General features: G+C 38.2%; 1 protein-coding gene and 2 long non-coding RNA genes across 3 annotated transcripts; all 3 read right to left on the bottom strand.

Moving 5' to 3' along the window:
* Positions 1 to 628: 628 nt before the first annotated feature.
* LOC310722824 lies at positions 629 to 1112 on the bottom strand. The gene is made up of 2 exons (XR_014532511.1): positions 956 to 1112; positions 629 to 920 (listed from the first exon to the last, which is right to left on the bottom strand). It is a non-coding gene; the product is annotated as an uncharacterized lncRNA (long non-coding RNA).
* A 9094-nt stretch (positions 1113 to 10206) lies between these two features.
* On the bottom strand, positions 10207 to 14300 carry LOC310722891 (uncharacterized protein; the record flags this gene model as incomplete). The annotated part of the gene is made up of 5 exons (XM_083535682.1): positions 10207 to 10460; positions 12335 to 12389; positions 12496 to 12582; positions 13710 to 13811; positions 13934 to 14300. 5 exons carry the CDS (start codon positions 14298 to 14300, stop codon positions 10439 to 10441), a joined length of 633 nt encoding a protein of 210 aa, XP_083391808.1. The 3' UTR covers positions 10207 to 10438.
* A 4736-nt stretch (positions 14301 to 19036) lies between these two features.
* On the bottom strand, positions 19037 to 21627 carry LOC310722894. Its single transcript, XR_014532533.1, has 3 exons — positions 21257 to 21627; positions 20911 to 21042; positions 19037 to 19132 (listed from the first exon to the last, which is right to left on the bottom strand). It is a non-coding gene; the product is annotated as an uncharacterized lncRNA (long non-coding RNA).
* Between the last annotated feature and the right edge of the window lie 1633 nt (positions 21628 to 23260).

Genomic DNA, 23260 nt, shown 5'->3' with positions numbered 1-23260 from the left:
ATTTCCGGACTATAAAGCGCACCCTTGTATAAGCCGTGTAATTTTACAAATATTTTGATTTTTAACATAAATAAGCCACACCTGTGTATAAGCCGTGTGTCTACACTGAAACTAATGAACTTTACACAGGCTTTACCGAAACAGAGTGTCTGTTACACGGTGTAACTGGTGAAATATGTTGTGGCTCCTTTAAGAGCAGAGCGCCATTTTGGGAACAGCACGTCACTGCATTCTTCCGGTATTACTGCGTGTGTGTGTGTGTGTGTGTGTGTGTGTGTGTGTGTGTGTGTGTGTGTGTGTGTGTGCGTGCGTGTGGAGACTGAGGATTATGTGCTCATCATTTTTTGATGCCGTGCAGCTCAGAACACAGGTGAGGTTCGTTTTTTTTCGATTCCGTTCGGAAATGTCATTGGTCTAATGTTATGGGGTTCATTTTTTTGGCTTGAAGTTTGTGAAACCGGGAAAAACCCAGGAAAAATCCATAAATTAGCCGGTTCGTTGTTTAAACCCTGGGTTTCGAAAGGTGGGAAAATACGGTAATGATATTCATCTATGTGAAGACACTGATCATGTTAATGATTTCTCACAATAATTTTCAACAATGATTTAACAAGGTAGGAAACAGATAAATATTAATATGCAAAACTTTATTATAAATCTCTGCAAATATTTACATTTTCAAATGATTCACTATAACATTTTTACCAGCCACTAACAATTTTTACCAAATCATGCACTATGTTGCATCATGTTTGTACAGATTATCAATTATGTAACACACAAATCAACTTTCAGATTTTACTGAAATTATCACCAGATCTACAGCATTTTGAACAAAATAACATTTTTAACAAATACATTTTTTTAACTAAATCTTACATTTAACAAACACATTTAATTTTTTTAATAATTGAATTAAACTTTGCCATGGCACTGCCATGTTGCCAGTGAGAACATCTGGTATCGATTTCTTTGTCTGTTAGTGGGAAGTCTGGCATTGCATGCTGTTCACCAGTGTATTGTAATCTGGGGTGTAACTTGACACTGCAATTCTGAGTGAGTCTTGCAAATGTGCATCAGTGAGGTGTGTTCTGTGTTTGTTCTTGATGAAGTTCATGACTCACAAAGATAGGTTGACCTTCATAGCTGCTGTGCATACACTTCTGTACTTTTCTGTGGCAACAAGGTGCCAGAGGTTTGGTGTGCACTGTCTTTCAGCACCATCTGCACAGAGGGAAAGTGCAGCACCTTTTAATTTTGTAAATGCACAGAGAAAATGTTCATCTGGGCTTTAAATGCATTCAAAGCACTTTTTATGTCAGCAACAGTCTTACCTTTGCCTTGTAGCTCACAGTTCAAATGGTTTAATTTCCCAGTAATGTCTGTTAAAAATGCAAGGTCAAGTGTCCACTCAGTGTCCTTCAGCAGTGAGGTGTTTTTCTCCGCGAAAAGATGTCAACTCCCCTCGTAGTTGTCTTTAGGGGCAGTAGTGTCAGAAGTTCTTCTTTTGTGGAGAAATCATTAAACACCATCCGGATAAAGACCATCAGCTGCAATGTACTGCTGCTGTCCACAGACTCGTCACACTGGATGCTGAACCACCTGCACTTTGCCAGATCCCGGTCCAGCTGAACGGCCATGTTCCCAGACATAGCCAAAACTCTTTTTACCATTGCAGTGGCCCCCAGTTGGACAACGGAGAGAGTGGAGATTACATCCGTTCCATATTTCTCGTCTTTAAGCACAGTTTTTGCAATTATCATCATTGCTTCTTTGAAAACCTCCCCGTCTGAAAATGCCTTCTTTTTCTTAATCAAGAAATGTATAGCTCTAAATGAGGCTTCGGTTGCTTTTTGGGAGTTTGTTTGCTCAAACCCGCATTTAACTCGCAGGCTTTTTCTGCTTGTAGTGCGCTGCCCGGCGGGTAGTTAGCATGGTAGCTTGCGTGACACGTTCTGAAATGCCTCTCAACATTGTGCCGCTTTGCCGTCGCCACAGTCGCCCCACAAATGAGACACACACAGGAATCTTTCACAGTGATAAAAAATAACTCTTCCTCTCATTCACTGTAAAAATAATGTTTTATGTCCTTTTTTCCTTCTTTTTTCTGGTAAATCATCTCCTCACCTACACTGTGCCCGCCAGCTCCAACCGTTGCGTGGAGACCAGCTAGCTAAAATTTTATATGAAATATTTTTTAATTATTATTTTTTTTTTATATTGTCACTTTCAAATTCACCCCAAAGCAAGTGTAATTAAAAAAAAAAAAATTGGCAAAAAAAAAAATTTGATGCAGCTAGAAGTGGCGCTATGGTGAGCTATGTGGTCCTTGCGGGCGACCTGGTGCCCGCGGGCACCATGTTGGTGACCCCTGCTCTAAAAGAACAATTTTGCACCCCTAGTGATAGAAATGGTAAATTTTTTTACGTTCTTGTTTGTACCTCTAAAAGATAAATTTTGCACCCCAAGTGATAGAAATGTACCTTTGTGTTACGGTTTAATTTCAATTTCAATTCCTTCAGAAGCAGTCAAGCCCTTTATGCTTTAAGCATTTTGTTACCTGTTTAAATACAAAACAGAGGCAGTGCATTTTTCACTTTTTTTTTTTTTTTTTTTTTTTATCACAAAAGTAACACATTTCTGAGTATAAAAGTACCGAACATTCTTAATTCAGTTTTATAACTCATACTGGATATTCTGTACCACACATTAACAATTCAATAATATTAAATTTCAATTCCTTCAGAATGGAAGCATCATGCCCAATGAACAGTTAATTAAATCAGTTTTATGTGCTAAACATTGGGTAGTGCATGTTTTACAAGCATTTAAACAAAATGTAACAATTCTTGAATAAAATACAGAACATTAGCAATTCAACTCGTATACTGGATGTTCTGTATAAAACCGCTTAAAATTTCAAATGAACATGTACAATGCGTTTCAATTCCTTCAGAGCATAATCACATTTATTAGTTTTAAATACTAAACTCTAAAGCATTTTAACACATCCTATCCTCGAGCTTTTGCAACTTTTTTTTTTTTTTTTTCTTCTTTTTTTTTTTTTTTTTTTACTTCTATCCCTCTTTAGACCACCCATCGCTAATTATCAGTATGTCAACTTCTATTTTAAACATTAAAACCACATTTCTGACAATCTGGACAGAACACTTGCATTAAACAGACAATTCACCCAAAAACCTAATTTCAATTAACACTTAGAATGTTTCAGTTCTTTAAAAATGGGATTATAATGCACAATGAACAATTGATCAGTTTTGTGTGCTAAACACATATGTAGTTCATGTTTTACATGTGTTATACAAAATACAACAATTCTTGTAAAAGTATAAATTACAAAACATTAGCAACTCAAATGTTACTCATATACTGGATATTCTGTATTAAACCTGTTAAAAATATTTCAAATGAACATGTACAATGCATTTCAATTCCTTCAGACTTTAAATACAAAACTGAACTCATCAGGCCCAATGAGCATTCATTAATCAGTTTTATACTAAACTCTCAAGCATTTTAACACATCCTATCCTCACTTTTGCAGACTTGTTTTTACTTTTGTCCCTCTTTAGACCAACCATCGCCGATTATCAGTATGTCAACTTGTATTTTGGACATTTAAACCACAAAAAATCTGGACGGAAGACTTGCATTAAACACACAGTTTACCCAAAAACTTAATTCTGTCATTTACTCATTCTCATGTAGTTCCAAACCTCTAATTAAATGAAGATATTTTGAAGAATGTTGGTAGCCAGACAGTTAATAGTAGCCATTGACTTAAAAATAAAATTGAATAAAAGTAGCCATTGACTTAAAACAATAAAAATACTACGCAAGTCAATGGCTACCAACAACTGTCTGGATACCAACATTCTTCAAAACATCTGTGTTCAATTTAAGAAAGAATTCATATAGGTTTGGAACGACATGAGGGTGAGTAAATGACAAGTTTCATTTTTGGTTGAACTATGACTGTAATGGCAGGTATAAGGGGGGAAAAATAATCTTTATTAATACTTGTACACTAAGCATCCTCTTCATATGACCTTGCCTTCATATGACCTTGCCTAAAGATAACCCGACTCATATGATTCGTGATGACGCCCCACTTAAGAAGGGTTCGGTGGATGCGCATATGAAACTGGTGGGGGTCAGTACCTCCAACTTAACCTTGTTGGAGGTACTGACCCCCACCAGTTTCATATGCGCATCCACCGAACCCTTCTTAAGTGGGGCGTCATCACGAATCATATGAGTCGGGTGTGTGTCTTGACCTCCGCCGAACCCCTGAGACTGACTCACCGAACCCCTGGGGTTTGATCGAACCCAGGTTAAGAACCACTGCACTAGATTAGGAAGAATTGAAAGGTGCAAGATAAAGGATGCCTCTTATCATTCACAATGATGTTAGACTTATTCAATACCTTCTTTATATATTCTCTATATCCTGTAACTTTATCCCTAACAGTTTACTTGCTATTGTTACCACCTTTTCTAGTGACCTCTTTTGAGCCTCTGAAGCATTTCCATACCATTCCATTTTTTTAAGGCTCTTATTGTAAACCTTATTAAACATTAAAAGCATTCAGCTATGGACATTAACAGAATTGTAATTTATTTAAGAAATACAGTAAAACAGTGGGTGATGAGTGCTAAACGAGAGCCAGGTGTGTGATTAGTAAGCTGGGGAGCAGCTCCGTGCGGGCGGGGCACGCACGGGAGAAGAATCAGGGAGCTCCCTAACAGTAAGTGTTAAATTATGCTTACATGACGGTAATTTGCGGTGTATTTGTTTGTTAAAATAGGCTACAATTACTTTTTAAGTGCAGAAATAAGCGATCGAATGAGATCTCGGAATTGATTAAATTACTTTTACATTCATTCTTATGGGGAAAATCAGTTCGAACGTACGAGCAAATGGACCTACGAGCAATTTTCAAGAACGAATTATGCTCGTACAACGGGGTTCCACTGTACATTCTCTGTTAGGTCTTCTTACTTACATAATCGGTCCATGCACCCTAGCTAAGTTTGTGGTCCAGCATTCCAAGGTATTTTTAGATCGTTACTGATTGTATTTGCTCCCCGTTGATTATGGCAGGGCGTGTTAAGTTTTGCTTTCTCTCACTAAAATCAATAACCATCTCCTTACTTTTGGAGATATGTATCTATTATAGCCTCAATTTATTGTTTGTTTGCATGTTTATCTATTTGTATTTGTGTTTTAATCTGCCTCTGTATGTGCCTAATCCTGATTTCAGTATGCCTTTCTTTTCTTATTTATAAGGGTCTTTAATTCTTCAGACATCCAAGGATTATTATTATGGTAAACCTTTAATGTCATTTCCACTAAGACTTTTATCATACAGAAACCATACAGTTCACCCTGCTCATTAATGTCAGCTTCACTGAAGACCTCCCACTGGGTACATTCAAAACACGCCTGCAGAGCCATTTTCTGTCATTATCCCGTACTTTAACAGACTTTACCTAATGCTTCTTTCTTTCAAGTAACCTCTGGTAAACAGCACGGACCGCACTGTGATCGGACACTCCCAAAGGCGAGAGAACTGCCTAACTATACATGTTTTTAACAGTTTGATAGCACATATCTAAGTCTTTCATTCGTGTGAGACAGTGAACATAGTGGTAATATGTGCCAGAACTCTTCTTAACATTACAGTTGTTAAAAGTCTACTGTTAGCATCAGATAGTCTGAGGCAGCTGTGAGCTTGATCAGGCACCAGCCTTGTTCTTCCGCAAACAGAGAGACCATGTAGAGTAAGATATAAGAATGTGTTTCATATTGGTCTTTCCTTTTGGTTTCTTAAAGTAATCCAGCCCTCTGCCAATCTTAATAATCCACCCGTTATCAAATCTGAGCAAACAAAAAAAAAAAAGCCTGTTAATTTGTATTAAAGAAAAATCGTAACACAGTATTTCGTATGATGTGTATTACCTGATCTCTCTGTCATGGATCTAGGGTTAGTATTTGACGTCGACACAAACACCCTGCTTCAGCAAAGACTGGTGGATTTCTGTTAATGCATCCTCTTGCTGTGAGGAGCAATTCTACACAAATGACAGTGTTTAAAAACATAGTCTGTAATATTTCAGATTTATCATAATTACAGTATTGTATATCTCATACAAAAATTAATCAAGACTCACTTCATCTCGTGAGGTCAGGAGGTTGATTTATTTATTTATTTTTTTTTAATCATACATTTTGCCTTTTGCAGGAAGTATATTCATACAATAATTAAAAAGAAACTTATTAGAATTTCAACACTGGTTACATAGGCAGATAATAATAATAAATCATGTAATTTATACACTACTAAAACACTATTGTCAATACCAAAAAATTACATTATGGGTCAATTGTTGTTTTTTTTGGTGCAAAGCATCTTTCTGTTATTATTCTCTTATTATATAAAGGTTTCAGTGAAATTTCATACACGTAAAACCTCATGGCCTAGTTAATGAGTAAAGGTTTGTGAACAAAATTTCCTGTGTGTTTAATCATTGAATCCATAAAGAATCATTTAGAATTTTATTTGATCAATTTTAGCAACATTTTAATAACTTACCAGCATTGATTTTTTTTTTAAGTAAGAATTATGAATACTCTAGATAAAATAATAATTTAAAAACTGAATTTTAATACACAATGTTTACCTCAGGTGCAGATATGAATTGAACAATAAAGAGATAAAGGAAGATTTGGTTTAACACACAGGATTTCAGTGGGTTAAACACACACTAATGAGCAATTACAATATTACGTACACAACTGTAGGAATGTAATTTTTAAATAGTTTTAATTTTATTCTTCTGTATTGTGAACTATAAATGCATATATACACATTATAAATCTTTAGGGGATAGATATCAAAGTCTCCTGGTCTTCGCTGAAAAATAGTTTACAACAGATGGTGCCGTGACCCGGATAGACTTCTCTCACGCGACGAACACGATCGTTCACCCGATCTAATTGACGAATGTAAAAAAGTGCTTGGTGCATGTATCTGAAAGAAAAATGTAAAAGGGTTTATCTGTTGCCACAGAATTTTGCTTAACATTAGCACAAGAACACACTCAGCGTATTACTGAACTAGAAGAGCAACACAAGGAATTACGTGTTGGAGCATCTTCTTTCAATAAGAAGTTTGATCACGAAAAAGGCTACAAACCAAGTTGATTTAAAAAACACCACAATGTCAAATAGCCTATATCCTGGTTTACAGTCATTGTCATCCTGAAGGAGATTGTGCCGTTTGATGATGCTAATTATCCAATTGATCGGGCAGATAAAGCATTTAAAGTATGTTTTGCACCTCCTGCAGAGCAAGTTCAAACAGTCATTAAAACTTTAGCTCCTAAAGCAATAGAGACAGCCAAAAGATTTGTTGTATACCAACAGAATAATGGCATCCCAGCAACAGTCACATGAGCAGCACAAACCCCAGCCCCACTAGGGCCTTTTCGGCATCTACAGGTAGACTACATCTCAATGTCTCCATGTAAAGGAAAGACTGATGTCTTAGTAGTTGTAGACAAATTCTCCAGCTGGCTTAAACTGCAGAGTGAACCACTGCCAAAAGTGTGATTAATGATTTGATCCCGAGATCGAGTTTGCCTGATTCAGTCGACTCAGACCAAGGTATGCATTTTACAGTAGAGGTAGTGAAGGAAGTAGCTAGAATGCTAAAGATTTAGTGGAATTTCTACTGTCCATACAGGCCACAAGCATCAGGTCAAGTAGAATGGGCAAACAGAAAAATTTAAATGAGGCTTAGCAAAATGCACCAGGAAGTTGTACCATGGGTGGAGGCCCTGCTAGTGGTATTATGTAGCATGAGGGCATACCCTAATCGGTCTATTAGACTAAGTCTACATTAATTCATTACAGGGCATGTAATCTCTCAATGTCAATGCCAGGTATAGTTGATCTTGGTGCCAATATACACATAGCCTCGGATGCTCTAATAGCTTACTGTGAAAATCTCGCCAAACCAATACAGAGTGCTAAAGACAAAATGCATGGACTCGTGTATCACACTATAAAGTTGTTTCACCACCTACAGGGAAAGATTAGGACACACAGACCAGTGAGGAGCCCCGGGAAGAACCGAAGTGCAATAGGCCTCGGGGGCCAACCCTGGGGTGAAGACACCCTCGTAGGTTTTCCCTTTTAAATAGCTTACCCCTACCTTAACTGGTCCATAGGTGTCAGACCCCTCTCACTCTCTCTATCTCTTCCTTTTTTTTGTAGATTAGGGCTAGGAACTACTCCAATACATAAATATAACCACTATAAGATCAACTGAAGCAAAACTAAGAATCCTATATGTGAAACATGGCAGTCCTTTTCTCTTTTGTTGATTATTATTATTATTATTATTATTATTATTTTCCTTAAGTTGAACTTCACCACCTACTCCTATTCACTTTTAATTTTGTCATGCAATTTTTTTTTATTATCAACTGCTGCATACGGCAGGTTGCCACCCCCACTCACAAAGAAGTCATTGTAGATTCTATAGAAACAAAGAACTATTACCCGTAAAATCTTTTATCTAGAACTGAGACAAAAATCATGCCTGTAAGTTAAAGTTACAAGTCTACTTTATGTTTAATTACATAGACCGGATTATTTTGTACGGAAACTTTGAAATTTTGTATATAGTATGTTGTGCTTACATCAAAAATTACCATCATTTTGTGGGACTGCCCCACCCAAAATGTGTTCGAAACCACAATGCTAAGTTCTTAAAGTTGGACTTGATGACTAGGCTCGTCTGCTATAAAGACTATTGTCTTTAATTTCCATGTCTCCTGGTCTTCGCTGGAAAAAAGTTTTACAGCACAACCTTTGGGACATTATGCAAGCTATTCCAAAAGCTCATGTTCCTCAAAGCAAAATACATACATTTACCTTTACGGCATTTAGCCCCAAACGTCTTGTTGCTTTGTGTCTTGCTCATTGTTTGCTTCATAAACTAGTCTACATCTGTGGTGTGTGAGAGCCAAGAAATGATACACCAGTGGTAGATTGAAAAAAAGGGCGCAATTAGAAGAAAAAGTATTGACATGTTCTCTTGCTTACTCCTATTGACTTTCATTCCCCTTCTCTCCAACGTGTACCTCCACCTCTCCAGGCTCTTCTCAACCTGCTCCCAACTCTCACCACAAATCACAATATCATCCCCAAACATTATAATCCATGGAGACTCCTGTCTGAACTCGTTTGTTAACCTTTGTCCATCACCACTGCAAACAGGAAAGGGCTTTGAGACAATCGTTGATGCAGTTTCACCTCCACCTTAAACCAGTCTGTCTTTCCTACTGCACACTTCACTGCTGTCACACTGTCCTCATACATCTTCAACTATGAGAGACAAAATGAGAATTTTTTTTATTGATTTTTGAAAAATTTATTTGCAAATTATGGTGGAAAATAAGTATTTGGTCAATAACAAAAGTTTCTTAATACTTTGTTATATACCTTTTGTTTGCAATGACAGAGTTCAAACGTTTTCTGTAAGTCTCCACAAGGTTTTTATACACTGTTGCTGGTAGTTTGGCCCATTCCTTCTTGCAGATCTCCTCTAGAGCAGTGATGTTAATTACAGTTCGTCATCAGAAATTTCAAAGTCACTGTCACTGTACTTTTTACTTTAATGATTAGACAAGGCACGTCCTCTATGTAGTTATAGGAACATGCACTTTAGTAAAAAATAAACTCTCTCTAACTAGTAAAATAAAAAATAGTCTGACAGTTGTGATGGCTGACATAACTTACTTATAACATTTCTTTCTCACCCGTGGAACTGAAACTGTGTTTTGTTAGTTTTTGTTAGCAGCCCTGTGTTTATGCTTATGTTTGTGCCATATATTACAAATTCTTACTTTTTAGTCTCTCACTGGCAATCAAGCCAGACAGTTCTCTAAGGGTCTCAGCACGAGTTAAAATATTTTTAATGGTGGTCCATTTCTGCAACAAGAATCATCTCCTCCTGAAGTCGCCTTAGTGACATGATGTTGAATACCTTTCTTTTTGTCCTTAGATTGACGGCATCAGAAACGCATGAGAAAAACTTGTGGTATTGTGGGTAATGTGTCTTTATGTGAAAGAATTGTCAGAAGACTAGTGTACATACCACTGTGTGGTAGCTGCCATGACCAAGCTGTCTCACCAGACAAAATGGTTTACATGCACAATGGTTCCAAACACAGAAACTCTAAGTTGTATTTCTTTACAACTGATGTCAGGATCCCCTTCTCTTTCCTGATCTTGTGGCGGATCCTGGCATGACCTTTGTTGCCATCTGTATCTTTGTAGAGATGCTGGGAACACCTCTTGATACTCGCCACCAGCACCTCAATTTTGCTGGCCATTGCATCAACATCATTTGTGGTGGTTGTTGTTGCTGAGAAGAAATAAATAAGTGGTACAAAATCACAAAGAGAGTAACAAGTACAATTATTCACAACTAAATGTATAACTAGTAATATATTTCCAAAGGTTTTACAACTCTGAAAAATCCGGCATGACCAAATATAATTTATAATCACAAATATCACTTCAATTTAATAAAATTCTAAACTTTTTCAAAAAAGGATTTTGGCCCCTTGTGGGGTTTGATTTCTAGCGTGGTATCCTTGTGAGGTCCACTTTCTCTCTCTCTCTCTCACACACACACACACACACACACACACACACACACACACACACCTGTTTTTGCTACTGGGCAGGGACACATGGCAAAATACAGCCTGGTGGAAACCACCCTATATGAGTGGTCTACAGACAAGGAAACTGATCCACAGTCAATTTACAGCTGTTATAAAGGCCATCACTTGTAAACTTGAGTCTGACCCCCAGAAGACTGACCTGACATTTTACTAACTGCTGGGGACCCAGTCAGGTAGAAGACCCTCCTGGGGACCTGTGATGTAATGTTATGATATGCTAATTAATGACGTCACTGTGTGTGTTTAAATGTTACCAATGGGGACCTCACCTCCAACTTCTTAAATCAGCATTCAGACACAGGTCAGCAGGTGCTCCCTGCTACCTCTAAACACAACTGTACTGCAAATACATTAATTCAAATAAATTGTATTCAAATAAATTATTCTTTGGCAAAGTTAGTTCTGACAACTTTGTCATAGCTTTTGAACAAACAGTTATGAAGTGCAACAGTTGAATTAAAATGAAACATGGGTATGGATGGACAAATGCATTTACATAATATCAGAACAATGTGAACAAGGAGTGCAAAACTTTTCCATGAACACCTTTATTTTATTTTCTCAAAATTCCCTCTCGAGTGCTGTGATTCGGTTCTTGATGTAAAATTTCACGGCTTCCCAGGTTCTATTCTGAAGCTGACCTGATGCAGTCTTCACACTCTCTTTTCCCTGGTACCCTGCTTGATGTAATAAAATGTAGAAGTTTGTTCTCCACTGCCTTCACCTCATCTTCAGTCCATTTCCTCTTTTGGTTTTTTGACACACCTAAAAATGTAAATGATTTTTACCTCAACTTTCAAAAAGACAATCTTTCACCTCACTTTAAAAAGCTGAGTGCAGAGTACACCAGCAACCAATACCAAGTAGTACCAGACCATTACTACTGAGGCCTAGAATACTTTAATATTCAGTACATCTGCAGGAAACTAGACTCCATTCAATGCAGCTGCTGGCTAGGTCGCCATATGTCACTTTCAGGCTGTGTGTTTGGTTTAAGTTATTAAAACAGGCACGATCACCTATTTCATCTGGACTTATGCAAAACATATCAAAAGGAATTTAAATATTTGATGTTTTGATTTTATGAGTTGAAACTCCCAGTTCCCGTTGCCTGTTTAGGGTATAAAAAAAGATTATCCACAGTATTGACGATGAATTGTGTTTCATGGTAACCTGGGCTCCCTGTACTGGTCATATTGCGAATTCCGGGGTGACTGACGGGTGAGGGGTCGGTTGTGTCAATACTGTGGATAATCCTTTTTATATCCTAAACAGGCAACGGGAACTGGGAGTTATATACCTTTAAAAATACATAAATTACAGCATGAGGAACATATAACTGACTTTTGTTTTTCCATCATCTTAAGACAATGTTCACAATTAATATTATTTCAGCACGCGTAACACAGAATATATCCAAAATACAGTTAATGAAAAATATCAAGAAATACTGTACATTAAAGTGGTCTCTAATAAGACTTTAAATGTAAAGATGCAATAACTGTAACTAGGCAACTCAGTTCTGAGCGGTTCGGTCCTGACTCTTTACCTGACTTTGAAGGCAACTCCTTCTCCTTTACCGACTTCGCCAAATGAAAGTTCTTCTGGAAGATAAAGCAAATAAACACTTCAACATTTTGGGGCACTGTAAGCAAATGCATCAATAATGATGACTGTTCAAGGTCATCCTCAAAACACTTTTGACTTTACCTGTAGTTGTTAAAGGGGAATGACGTTGCTTCTTTGGCTGAGGCATGTCACTCTCCCCTGAAGACTTGCTGCCAACCGAAGATTCGTCTGAAGGACAGAAAATAAAAGGCTTTCACCGTACACCATAACCAAAAGCAAGCAATTTAAAAATACAGATGAAATACAGGTTGTTCTAGGCAAGATAAGGCCAGACCAATCTATTCTCACATTGTATCGTTAATATAAACAGTCAAAGGCAGAGATAGCGATGGCCATGGTCTGAATTGGGCGGCATATTGACGTGGTCTAAAAAAGACAACTGGTCAGTCAGTCATGAGTCATGACACCCAGGTTTCTCACAACTGATTTGGATTCAGGTTGTCATTCTGTAAGAGGAATCCAGAGACCTGTTTGACCTTTTTCAAAGCCTCAGATAAAAATGGGAAAGTGAAATCAGCCAATATTTTCTCAACTCAGCAGGACTGAGAGAAGGTTTGAGCAGAGGAGTTACTCAAGCCTGTTTGAATGTGGTTTGAAATGTTCCAGAAGCCAGTGAAACGTGATTGTTGACACAATAGTAAAAGTTATGGCTTTGATAAGGGTCAGTATGAATGGAGTCCATCAGAAATGCAGTATGATGGCCAAAAGTCAGTGAGCGAACGGTGGAAGTGATGCGCACTTGACAGGGAAGGCAGGTTGTTTCCAAGTGGTTCAGAGAATTGGTTACTAATGGATTGGTTACTAGAATTCTGCCATTTTCTCTCAGCAGCTCTGAGATCAGTATGCATGTTTGATGGAGAGAGGATACAGCCTGTCCAGACATGAGCTTAGTGTAGAGCAGAGAGACTCTATGGCATCATTGACCTCCAGTGAGGAAAATGTGTCGATGTAGATTGAAGGTGACCAATGAGAAGTGGGTGGGAAACAGGTTGCAGTAGAAATAGTGGTACCAGTAGTGGTGTAACAGAGAATGAAATGAACTGAATGAAACAGTGGTCAGAGATGTGCAGAGGTGTGACCAGTAGGCATTCAGTGGAACAGCTTGAGTAAAAATGAGTTCAAGATCCTTACCTGCTTATAGTAAGTCAGAGGGCTGCAAACCTGTTTTATCAGGGACAGCCATACAAATTTTTATAATACAAATAGCAAAATCAATATTTTTTTTATCATTCTTTATCATTGATAATAAGGAATTCTTTATCCCCTAGGAATTCACAGATCACAGCTGACCATACCTGTAGATGCTGAAGAGGAGTGACATCGCTTTTTTGGCTGGGGCATCTCACTCTCTTCCTCACTTTCAGACACATCACTATCACTACCTACGTTCACTTTCTCTGCAGAAAAGCGTGTAGAAAAGCATTTGTTGTCATGCACCATGTAGAGTTTCTTGTAACTGAACTAAATGTCAATATATAATTCATATAAGAGCAAACATTTTTATGCCACGTGTTCTTACTATAAGGCTCAAGGTGAATTTCATCAAGGTTTTCCCCCTTGAATTCTGATACTCTGCCCTGTTCAAGGGCCATCAGCACCTTGCTGATCTTTGCTAACTGTAACGTCTCTTCAGGCAACCGGTAAAACTTTCTATGGACTCTTATATCATGTCCCAGAAAATCTGCTAACTGATCCATCTTAGTATCTGTCAGATTAAGCACTTTAGATAAAGTTGCAATATGTTCCCGCAGCTTTGTGGATGACAGATTCTTTGGATGTTTGGCTTCACACTGGTGGGCAACCTTCCTGATGCATTCTGTGCCATGGTAGAATGAGTTCTCAGTCATGGGCTTTGCAAAAAAAAAAAAAAATAAAATACATTTCATCCAGTACACCACATGTTTGACGATTCTTTACAAGTAGCTCCATGAAGTCCATCATACTTGGGGTCAGGAGTATTGGCACCTTTCTGTCTCGCTTGCCTCTAATTACGATGCGTTGGAAATGCTGACAGAGCTTCTGCTCAACTTCAGATAAAGCATCAGCGACATCGGAATGTAAAACAGATGTGTTTCGGAGAAGATATGAATTCAACCTCATTTTTGAAAGTTCTCCTGCGATTGAACAGAATTACTTCACACAGAGTTATTTGGGCAAGATTTGACCAGTTTTTCTGACTTTTCTCAAGTTTGAGCTTTTCTTGGTACAGATTAGTTTGATTGCTGAGATGAATGTGCATTTTTTTTTAACATCCTCAGTAAAAGGGAGAAGTTCTGGAGAGTTCCATTTCGCTTCATGTAGCATCTTCAAGGCTGAGGCTGACACACATTCATTCCATTTTGTGGCATACATTTGCTTAAACATTTTTACATGTTGGATATCTTTTTCCTCTCCTGCGATCATTGCTTCACATTCTGCAATATCCGACATTTTTTTAAGGTTGTGGCCCAGTTTTTAATGCCAAAGATGGAACTGTGAAGACCTCCTCTTCATCTCGGAATCCTGAGGTATCTTTAACAGCCTTGATAACATGATAGAAGTTTGCAGGTATGAAAAAGTCTTTAATACTCTGTAGATGTCCCAGTTTCCAAGCACACACCAACAGCCTTCCAGCCTCACGCATTTTAGTTTTGATGTATTCGTGCTTGGTTTTGTCGCTTCCCATTTTGTTGCACAAGTGTTCTCGAAATTTGATGATACATGCATCACTTTTAACCGCCTCTGTTACTTCATCTTGCTTCATGTCGCTGATCAGTTTCCATAATTTTTTTGTTACTCCTTCAGGAACAGGCTGTTCATAAGCACAGAGTGCTTGAACTCTGGATTTACCTTGTTTTGTGACCTCGCACTTCTTGGCCAGGTTGCACCTTTTGCATATGCCTCCAAAGTTATTTTCGTCTCAACAGCCCTTGGCAATTCAAACAGTGCATGTAGTCCTTGACATTCACGTGTTTAGCTGTGGATTGCTGCCGTGGCACCAACACTCCTTTACCAGCTTTTAGAACATGTGTGTTGTGTGCACGGTTCCTTTATTCCTCAAAAGATCCAAATTAATCCTCCTTTCTTTAGAACCCTTTGGAAAAGAAAGAGCCTTTAGCTACCTCCACCTCATTCTTATGAACTTGAGCCAAGTGTCTTGCCATTTTGCAGAATGGTTTGAAGCAGTAAAAGCAATACTGCTTTTTGTTGAACATTCTTTGGCCTTTTGCAGTCTTTTTCAGTTTCATCACTGAAACCTCTTGACTGCAGTCATTGTCTGAATGAGTCATTTTCTCCTTATCTTCAAGTGGAGAACATTCCTTGTCTTCATTCAAGGAAGATAAGGAAGTACCAACATTCCCATCTAATGTCACATTGGGACTGGACGAAGGCTGTGGAAGGCTCTCTTCAGAACTGTTTTCAGATTCAGGCACGTAATCATCTTCGACATCTTCGATGTCAATGCTGCTAATTGTATCATCTGAAGTGGAAATAATGCTTAAGGATTTTTTGGTAAGCTGTAAATAAAAAACATAGCTTTAGTTTAACACCATAATCAAAGTGGATTTCTGTATGCAGGGTTGAATGGAAGTTCAGAGTATATCTAAGATTAAAATAAAATAAGCCTATAAAAATGTACAATAAAACACTTTGTACCACCTTCACTTTTACAAACATAGGGGCCTTAATTAGTAGTAACTACTACATAAAAAAAAAAAAAAAAAAAAAACTGGACAAGCAAGCAGTATGGAGAGCGGGAGCAGCGCACGCCCATTGTGCTTTCAGACTGGCAGCATTTGCGACGGACAGCTGAACTGTGACGTGTACTGCAAATACAGAAAAGTATCATCCATTCTAGGGCTGAAATGATTCCTCAATGATTCAAATCATTGAGGCAAAGTCATTTGCTTCAACACCTTGTTAAGTCCATTTAACTACACACGGTCATGTTGCAGGAAGACAATTTTTATGTCAGGGTTAGGGGGGTAAAGTAATAAAAAGTAGCATTCCAAAAATTGTGGGGGGATCAGAGATTAATCATTAATTTGTTGATTTTAATAAAAGACGCGAAACTCATTACATGGTAAAACGCAATAAATGAGTGTCATCCTTAACTTTCAGCTCATTTCAAGATCTTCAGGATGCGACACTGCACATTTAAGTTTCTTTTGCGGCAGTTTGCACATCAGCTTAAGAGATACGAGCAACTCAATGAAGAAACCACTATGAATGGCGTTTGTACATGCATCACCATCTTGTGATGTGTATGCGAAATGTTTAATGGGACTTTATATATATACTTGATATATCCGAAATACGCCATCAAAATGTTAATAAAAGCTAATAGCATAACAAATGGCAGAACGAGCTGTAACTGTGCGCGCGATGTGCAGCAGGTTCCTCACAATTCAATACGATAATTATTCATAGTCAGCGAAACAATACTTTCCAATACTTCAAAAAGGTCTGCAATCAAAATATGTAACATGAACATTTTTCAAAATTTCACATCCTGCATCCTGATAGTAAGTAGACAAAGTATATATTTTTTAAGTTGACATTTATGTGATGAAATTTGAGTTGATTCGTCACTGATGACATTAATGAACAAATAAGCCTGAGCTGTAATGCGAACACAGGTTTTCTTGTGCACAGGACAGCTATAGCATACAAGACAGCGCTACCCAAAAGGTTATTACTCCTCCTAAATAACAGCTTTCAAAAATCTGTTATTTTGTCTTTGGGTTGTTATATTTCTCACAGATTTCTGCTTGTTCTGAATCAGGTACAATAGAGAGCCATTGCATGTGAATTAATTCCACCTTCTGTTCACATGGGCAGCGTAAAAAATATTCGCTGCTTACGCTCTGCTAACGCATGCGGTATGAACACAAGAAGCATTTTAAACATTATGTATAACTAATGATACTAGGCTATTCATCATAAAATTTATACAGATTAGGCCTAATTAGGGAAAGTTGTTTACTATAATAGGTTATAAATTACCATAGTTGAGTATGATTTACTTATTGACTAGTGACAATAGTAAACAAAAATGCACTTGCATTTATCTGCACATTTACATACAGAAGCTTTCAGCATAGTGTTAATGTACACTCACCTAAAGGATTATTAGGAACACCTGTTCAATTTCTCATTAATGCAATTATCTAATCAGCTTCAATGCATTTAGGGGTGTGGTCCTGGTCAAGACAATCTCCTGAACTCCAAACTGAATGTCAGAATGGGAAAGAGAGGTGATTTAAGCAATTTTGAGCGTGGCATGGTTGTTGGTGCCAGACGGGCCGGTCTGAGTATTTCACAATCTGCTCAGTTACTGGGATTTTCACGCACAACCATTTCTAGGGTTTACAAAGAATGGTGTGAAAAGGGAAAAACATCCAGTATGCGGCAGTCCTGTGGGGGAAATGCCTTGTTGATGCTAGAGGTCAGAGGAGAATGGGCCGACTGATTCAAGCTGATAGAAGAGCAACTTTGACTGAAATAACCACTCGTTACAACCGAGGTATGCAGCAAAGCATTTGTGAAGCCACAACACGCACAACCTTGAGGCGGATGGGCTACAACAGCAGAAGACCCCACCGGGTACCACTTATCTCCACTACAAAGAGGAAAACGAGGCTACAATTTGCAAGAGCTCACCAAAATTGGACAGTTGAAGACTGGAAAAATGTTGCCTGGTCTGATGAGTCTCGATTTCTGTTGAGACATTCAGATAGTAGAGAATGCCATGTCTAATCATCCAATCACAACTGAAAAACAGAATTAACCAATAACATTTGAGGTTATAATGAAATAAGTAAAGTCCCGCCCCACGACTACCAAAAATAAAAAGTTTTCGCGTGAGCAAAATAGAAGCTTGAGCGCGAGTGTGGGGAATGATGACGCACGTTGATTTGCACGCAGGGGAGATGTCATGGGCGCGTGCGGGTTTAAAATAAGCTTGCAAGCTCCCGTTTCCTCGCATGTAGATCTGTTATTCCCACGCTGAAATGATTTATTGCGCACACAAGCATCAGTTGTGTGCTCGGTTATTCATGCCGTTAAAACGCCCCATGTTTTAATTACAGAATTGAAGCGAGCTGGCGTACATGTTTGGCAGCAAGCCAGCTGGGTACTCAGTTTGTTTAAGCGCATGCGCGGACGAACACCACCTCACATGATATCGCTCAGGTCCTAGTTTCAACATATAAATAAATCCACGCGAATTTTAGAAGAAAGGCCTGCACTTAACACAAATTGAAAATGTATCTAAAAAATTTGACTCGAAAATGTAATATGTTTATTACTTTTTAATGCCCTTAATTTTGGCTAATTTCATTTACTACCTTTTACAAACCCCACGGACACCCTGGGCTGAGACTGCCAGCCACCAGCTCGCCACTGGCAGGTCACGTGATCTGCCAGAATCAGACTGCTAGCTGCCACCAGCCACTGACAGGTCACGTGACCACATACCATGGGATTTTGTGTAAAGGCGGCTCCTGCTAGCCAGTGTAAGTTTAAACCCCTACAGTCTCTCTGTCATCGCCTTTTGTGTTGTGCACACTGTAGCTCCACATGAGATCTCTCTTTGTCTCTCTCAAGAAATAATTACGAAGAAAACATCTGTATAGATAAATATGAAATGAATACTTACCACTGATTTCTTTGTAGACAATGAATGTTTGGTAGCATCTGAAGGCATGGAAATGTCCATATTTTCCATTGAATCCTCCTGGTCAGGTTGACAGTGTTTTGTTAAATTCTTGTATTTATATATATATATATATATATATATATATATATATATATATATATATATATATATATATATATATATATATACAGTGGGTACAGAAAGTATTCAGACCCCCTTAAATTTTTCACTCTTTTTTATTTTGCAGCCATTTGCTAAAATCATTTAAGTTCATTTCTTTTCCTCATGAATGTACACACAGCACCCTATATTGACAGAAAAACACAGAATTGTTGACACTGTTGCAGATTTATTAAAAAAGAAAAACTGAAATATCACATGGTCCTAAGTATTCAGACCCTTTGCTCAGTATTTAGTAGAAGCCCCCTTTTGATTTAATACAGCCATGAGTCTTTTTGGGAAGGCTGCAACAAGTTTTTCACACCTGGATTCAGGGATCCTCTGCCATTCCTCCTTGCAGATCCTCTCCAGTTCTGTCAAGTTGGACGGTAAACGTTGGTGGACAGCTATTTTTAGGTCTCTCCAGAGATGCTCAATTGGGTTTAAGTCATTGCTCTGGCTGGGCCATTCAAGAACAGTCACGGAGTTGTTGTGAAGCCACTCCATCGTTATTTTAGCTGTGTGCTTAGGTTCATTGTCTTGTTGGAAGGTAAACCTTCAGCCCAGTCTGAGGTCCAGAGCACTCTGGAGAAGGTTTTCGTCCAGGATATCCCTGTGCTTGGCCGCATTCATCTTTCCCTTGATTGCAACCAGTCGTCCTGTCCCTGCAGCTGAAAAACACCCCCACAGCATGATGCTGCCACCACCATGCTTCATTGTTGAGACTATACTGGACAGGTGATGAGCAGTGCCTGGTTTTCTCAACACATACCGCTTAGAATTAAGGCCAAAAAGTTCTATCTTGGTCTCATCAGACCAGAGAATCTTATTTCTCACCATCTTGGAGAACTCCATGCGGGTTTTCATGTGTCCTGCACTGAGGAGAGGCTTCCGTCGGGCCACTCTGCTATGAAGCCCCACTGGTGAAGGGCTGCAGTGATGGTTGACTTTCTACAACTTTCTCCCATCTCCCGACTGCATCTCTGGAGCTCAGCCACAGTGATCTTTGGGTTCTTCTTTACCTCTCTCACCAAGGCTCTTCTCCCCCGATAGCTCAGTTTGGCCGGACGGCCAGCTCTAGGAATGGTTCTGGTCGTCCCAAACATCTTCCATTTGAGGATTATGGAGGCCACTGTGCTCTTAGGAACCTTAAGTGCAGCAAAAGAATTTTTGGAACCTTGGCCAGATCTGTGCCTTGCCACAATTCTGTCACTGAGCTCCTCAGGCAGTTCCTTTGACCTTAATGATTCTCATTTGCTCTGACATGCATTGTGATCTGTAAGGTCTTATATAAACAGGTGTGTGGCTTTCCCAATCAAGTCCAATCAGTATAATAAAAAATTTCTGGACTCAAATGAAGGTGTAGAACCATCTCAAGGATGATCAGAAGAAATGGAAAGCACCTGAGGTAAATATTTGAGTGTCACAGCAAAGGGTCTGAATACTTAGGACCATGTGATATTTCAGTTTTTCTTTTTTAATAAATCTGCAAAAAGGTCAACAATTCTGTGTTTTTCTGTCAGTATGGGGTGCTATGTGTACATTCATGAGGAAAATAAATGAACTTAAATGATTTTAGCAAATGGCTGCAATATAACAAAGAGTGAAAAATTTAAGGGGGTCTGAATACTTTCCGTACCCACTGTATATATATATATATATATATATATTTCTTTTTTTAACATGCACAAACTTACCGAGGATTGTTTGCTGTACATCAGCTGTAAGGCAAGGATGTTCTGCTTGAGGGGAGATTGGACCTGATCATCTGGGGTCTGGTGAGGCATGATTGGGCCAACACTTGGTGTTTCCTCTGAACTTTCCTTAGGCTGAAATAAGTTAATATTGATTTTATATTAATATTTAGTTTATGCAGGCAATGTTTTTGTACATATAATCCACTAGATTTCTATTCATTTTTAGGAGACACTCTTAACAGAATACAAGAACAATTTAACTACAATATTATACAGACTAATGAGTACAGTGATTTAGGCTACTTCAATTTCCATGCATGAAATTTCAACAAGAAAATAGGCCTACCTTCTGTCTCCTGGCACATTCATCATGATGCTTTCTCAGTCTTGTGATGCGACGTTCAAACCTGCCTTTGGTTTACTTGCTGATCCTTTTGTTGGGTTTATTTGGTCTGTTAGAAACTTGTAATATACTCAGTAAATGTACACATACATCAAACAGTACACATGCTTTTACACAATGTCCAAACCGCAAGCCATCGTTGTCCCAGCTCATGAACTCACAGTATTACACCACAGGTGTGACATTCACCAAGATGCGGCAAATGGCTATCAAATTAAGTGAAAATATGTACTCTGTCGACACGGGATTTTATTGTCTTTTGGATCACGAATACGACGACTGACGAAATAATTAATGAGCCCTTATTCCTATAACGCGCTATAACTTGTGATTACCACCATCATTAACTTATCTCTCCAATGTTAAACTTTTCAATTATGAACAGGACACGTTTTTCTATTATTTTCCATCTGTTTTGAGGTAACATTAACGTTCAGAACAAGTGTCGTTCGGTTAATGCCCTCAAATAGGCCGTTAGACTAGCTATGTCCATTAAGTATTCATGTGAAGACGATGTACATTACTGTCTAAACTATAAATCACATTATATAATCAAGCAAATTCTTACCAAACTTAATTTAAGACGCAAACCAACAAGCTTGTTAGTTAGGCCTGCCTTAATCTATGTCCTTGCTACCTACAGCTAAATTACCTTTTAATCAAAAGCAATCGGTTTAATTGACGATACTCCTCCTCATAGTACGACTATAAATAGCCAGAATTAATTTTACCATGGTATTTATGTTGTAAAACAAACACAGTCTTACCTTATTTTGTCCATGATGCGTCCATTAGAATGATGAGTCGTCACATGTCGTTGTCATCTCAAAATAGCTGTAAATGACTCCTGCATCTGCACTCCAATTAGTCTCTCTACATCAGACCAAACTTTTTACGAACTAAAATGGTGGCCGCAGCTGCGTGATGTTAATCTTAATAATTACGAAATATATATCCTTTAATAAAATTAACTATCTTTACAATGATGACTATATACTACTACTATTTCTACATTTTGTTTGAATGCATGTACTGAATAAAAAAAACTGATTCATTAAATGAGGCAAAATATTTTTTCGTTTTATAAACTACCAATTTTGCAAAAATTATCAAATAAATAAATAAATAAAAACTAGTTTCACATGATGTATGTATATTAGAGGCCGTATAATTTCAATATGTCTATAATCCTTTCATAATGATCTGAGCAAAATTAAAAGAAGGGGGGTAGTAATAGTAATTCCTTTGTGTTCAGCAGAACAAAGTAATGTATACAGGTTTGGAACTACGTGAGGCTAAGTAAATTATGAAACTATCATTTTAAAAATACACACACAGTAGTTCCAGCATTGACCATAGAGGGTGCACTCTGAAACACAGTTTATACACACAAACACTTTTTGTTTGGTGAAACCTACCCCGTGGGGACCTGGGGCAGTTTCAGGGGTACCCTGCCAAACATGTTAAATGGCTATTTCTATCATATGCAATGGATGTGCCTATGGGGACCAAGGTTCAGGTCCCCACCGTGCATGAGGTCCCAACGGGTTTGTGTGCAGTCAGGTCCAAGTCCACACCGGGATATAAAAACAAGTACACACACACACACACACACACACACACACACACACGCGCATTTCTATCTGTTTTTATAGCTTAACAAGGACAACAGTTTATATCTGGAGATATTAATGGTTTCTATGTTTTAAACTTGAATAATTCAAAGACTGAATCAGGGATTTCCATTGTTCTCTCTAAACAAAATGCCACATGAAGTTTGAAGGACTTTAGTCATCGATTCTGCAGAAAGTTGGCCACTTCTCCACACAGTGTGCCTCAACATGCACTGACCCCACCCTGTAATTTAACCTGGCCAACCACTTTGTGGCTGAGTTGCTGTTGTTCCCAATTGCTTCCACGTTGTTATAATACCACTAGCTTTCAGAA

This window comes from Silurus aristotelis, assembly GCF_946808225.1.
Source record: "Silurus aristotelis genome assembly, chromosome: 3".
Lineage (NCBI taxonomy): Eukaryota > Metazoa > Chordata > Actinopteri > Siluriformes > Siluridae > Silurus > Silurus aristotelis.
The sequence above is the reverse complement of the archived record's forward strand: the minus strand, read 5'-3'. Positions and strand labels throughout refer to the sequence as shown.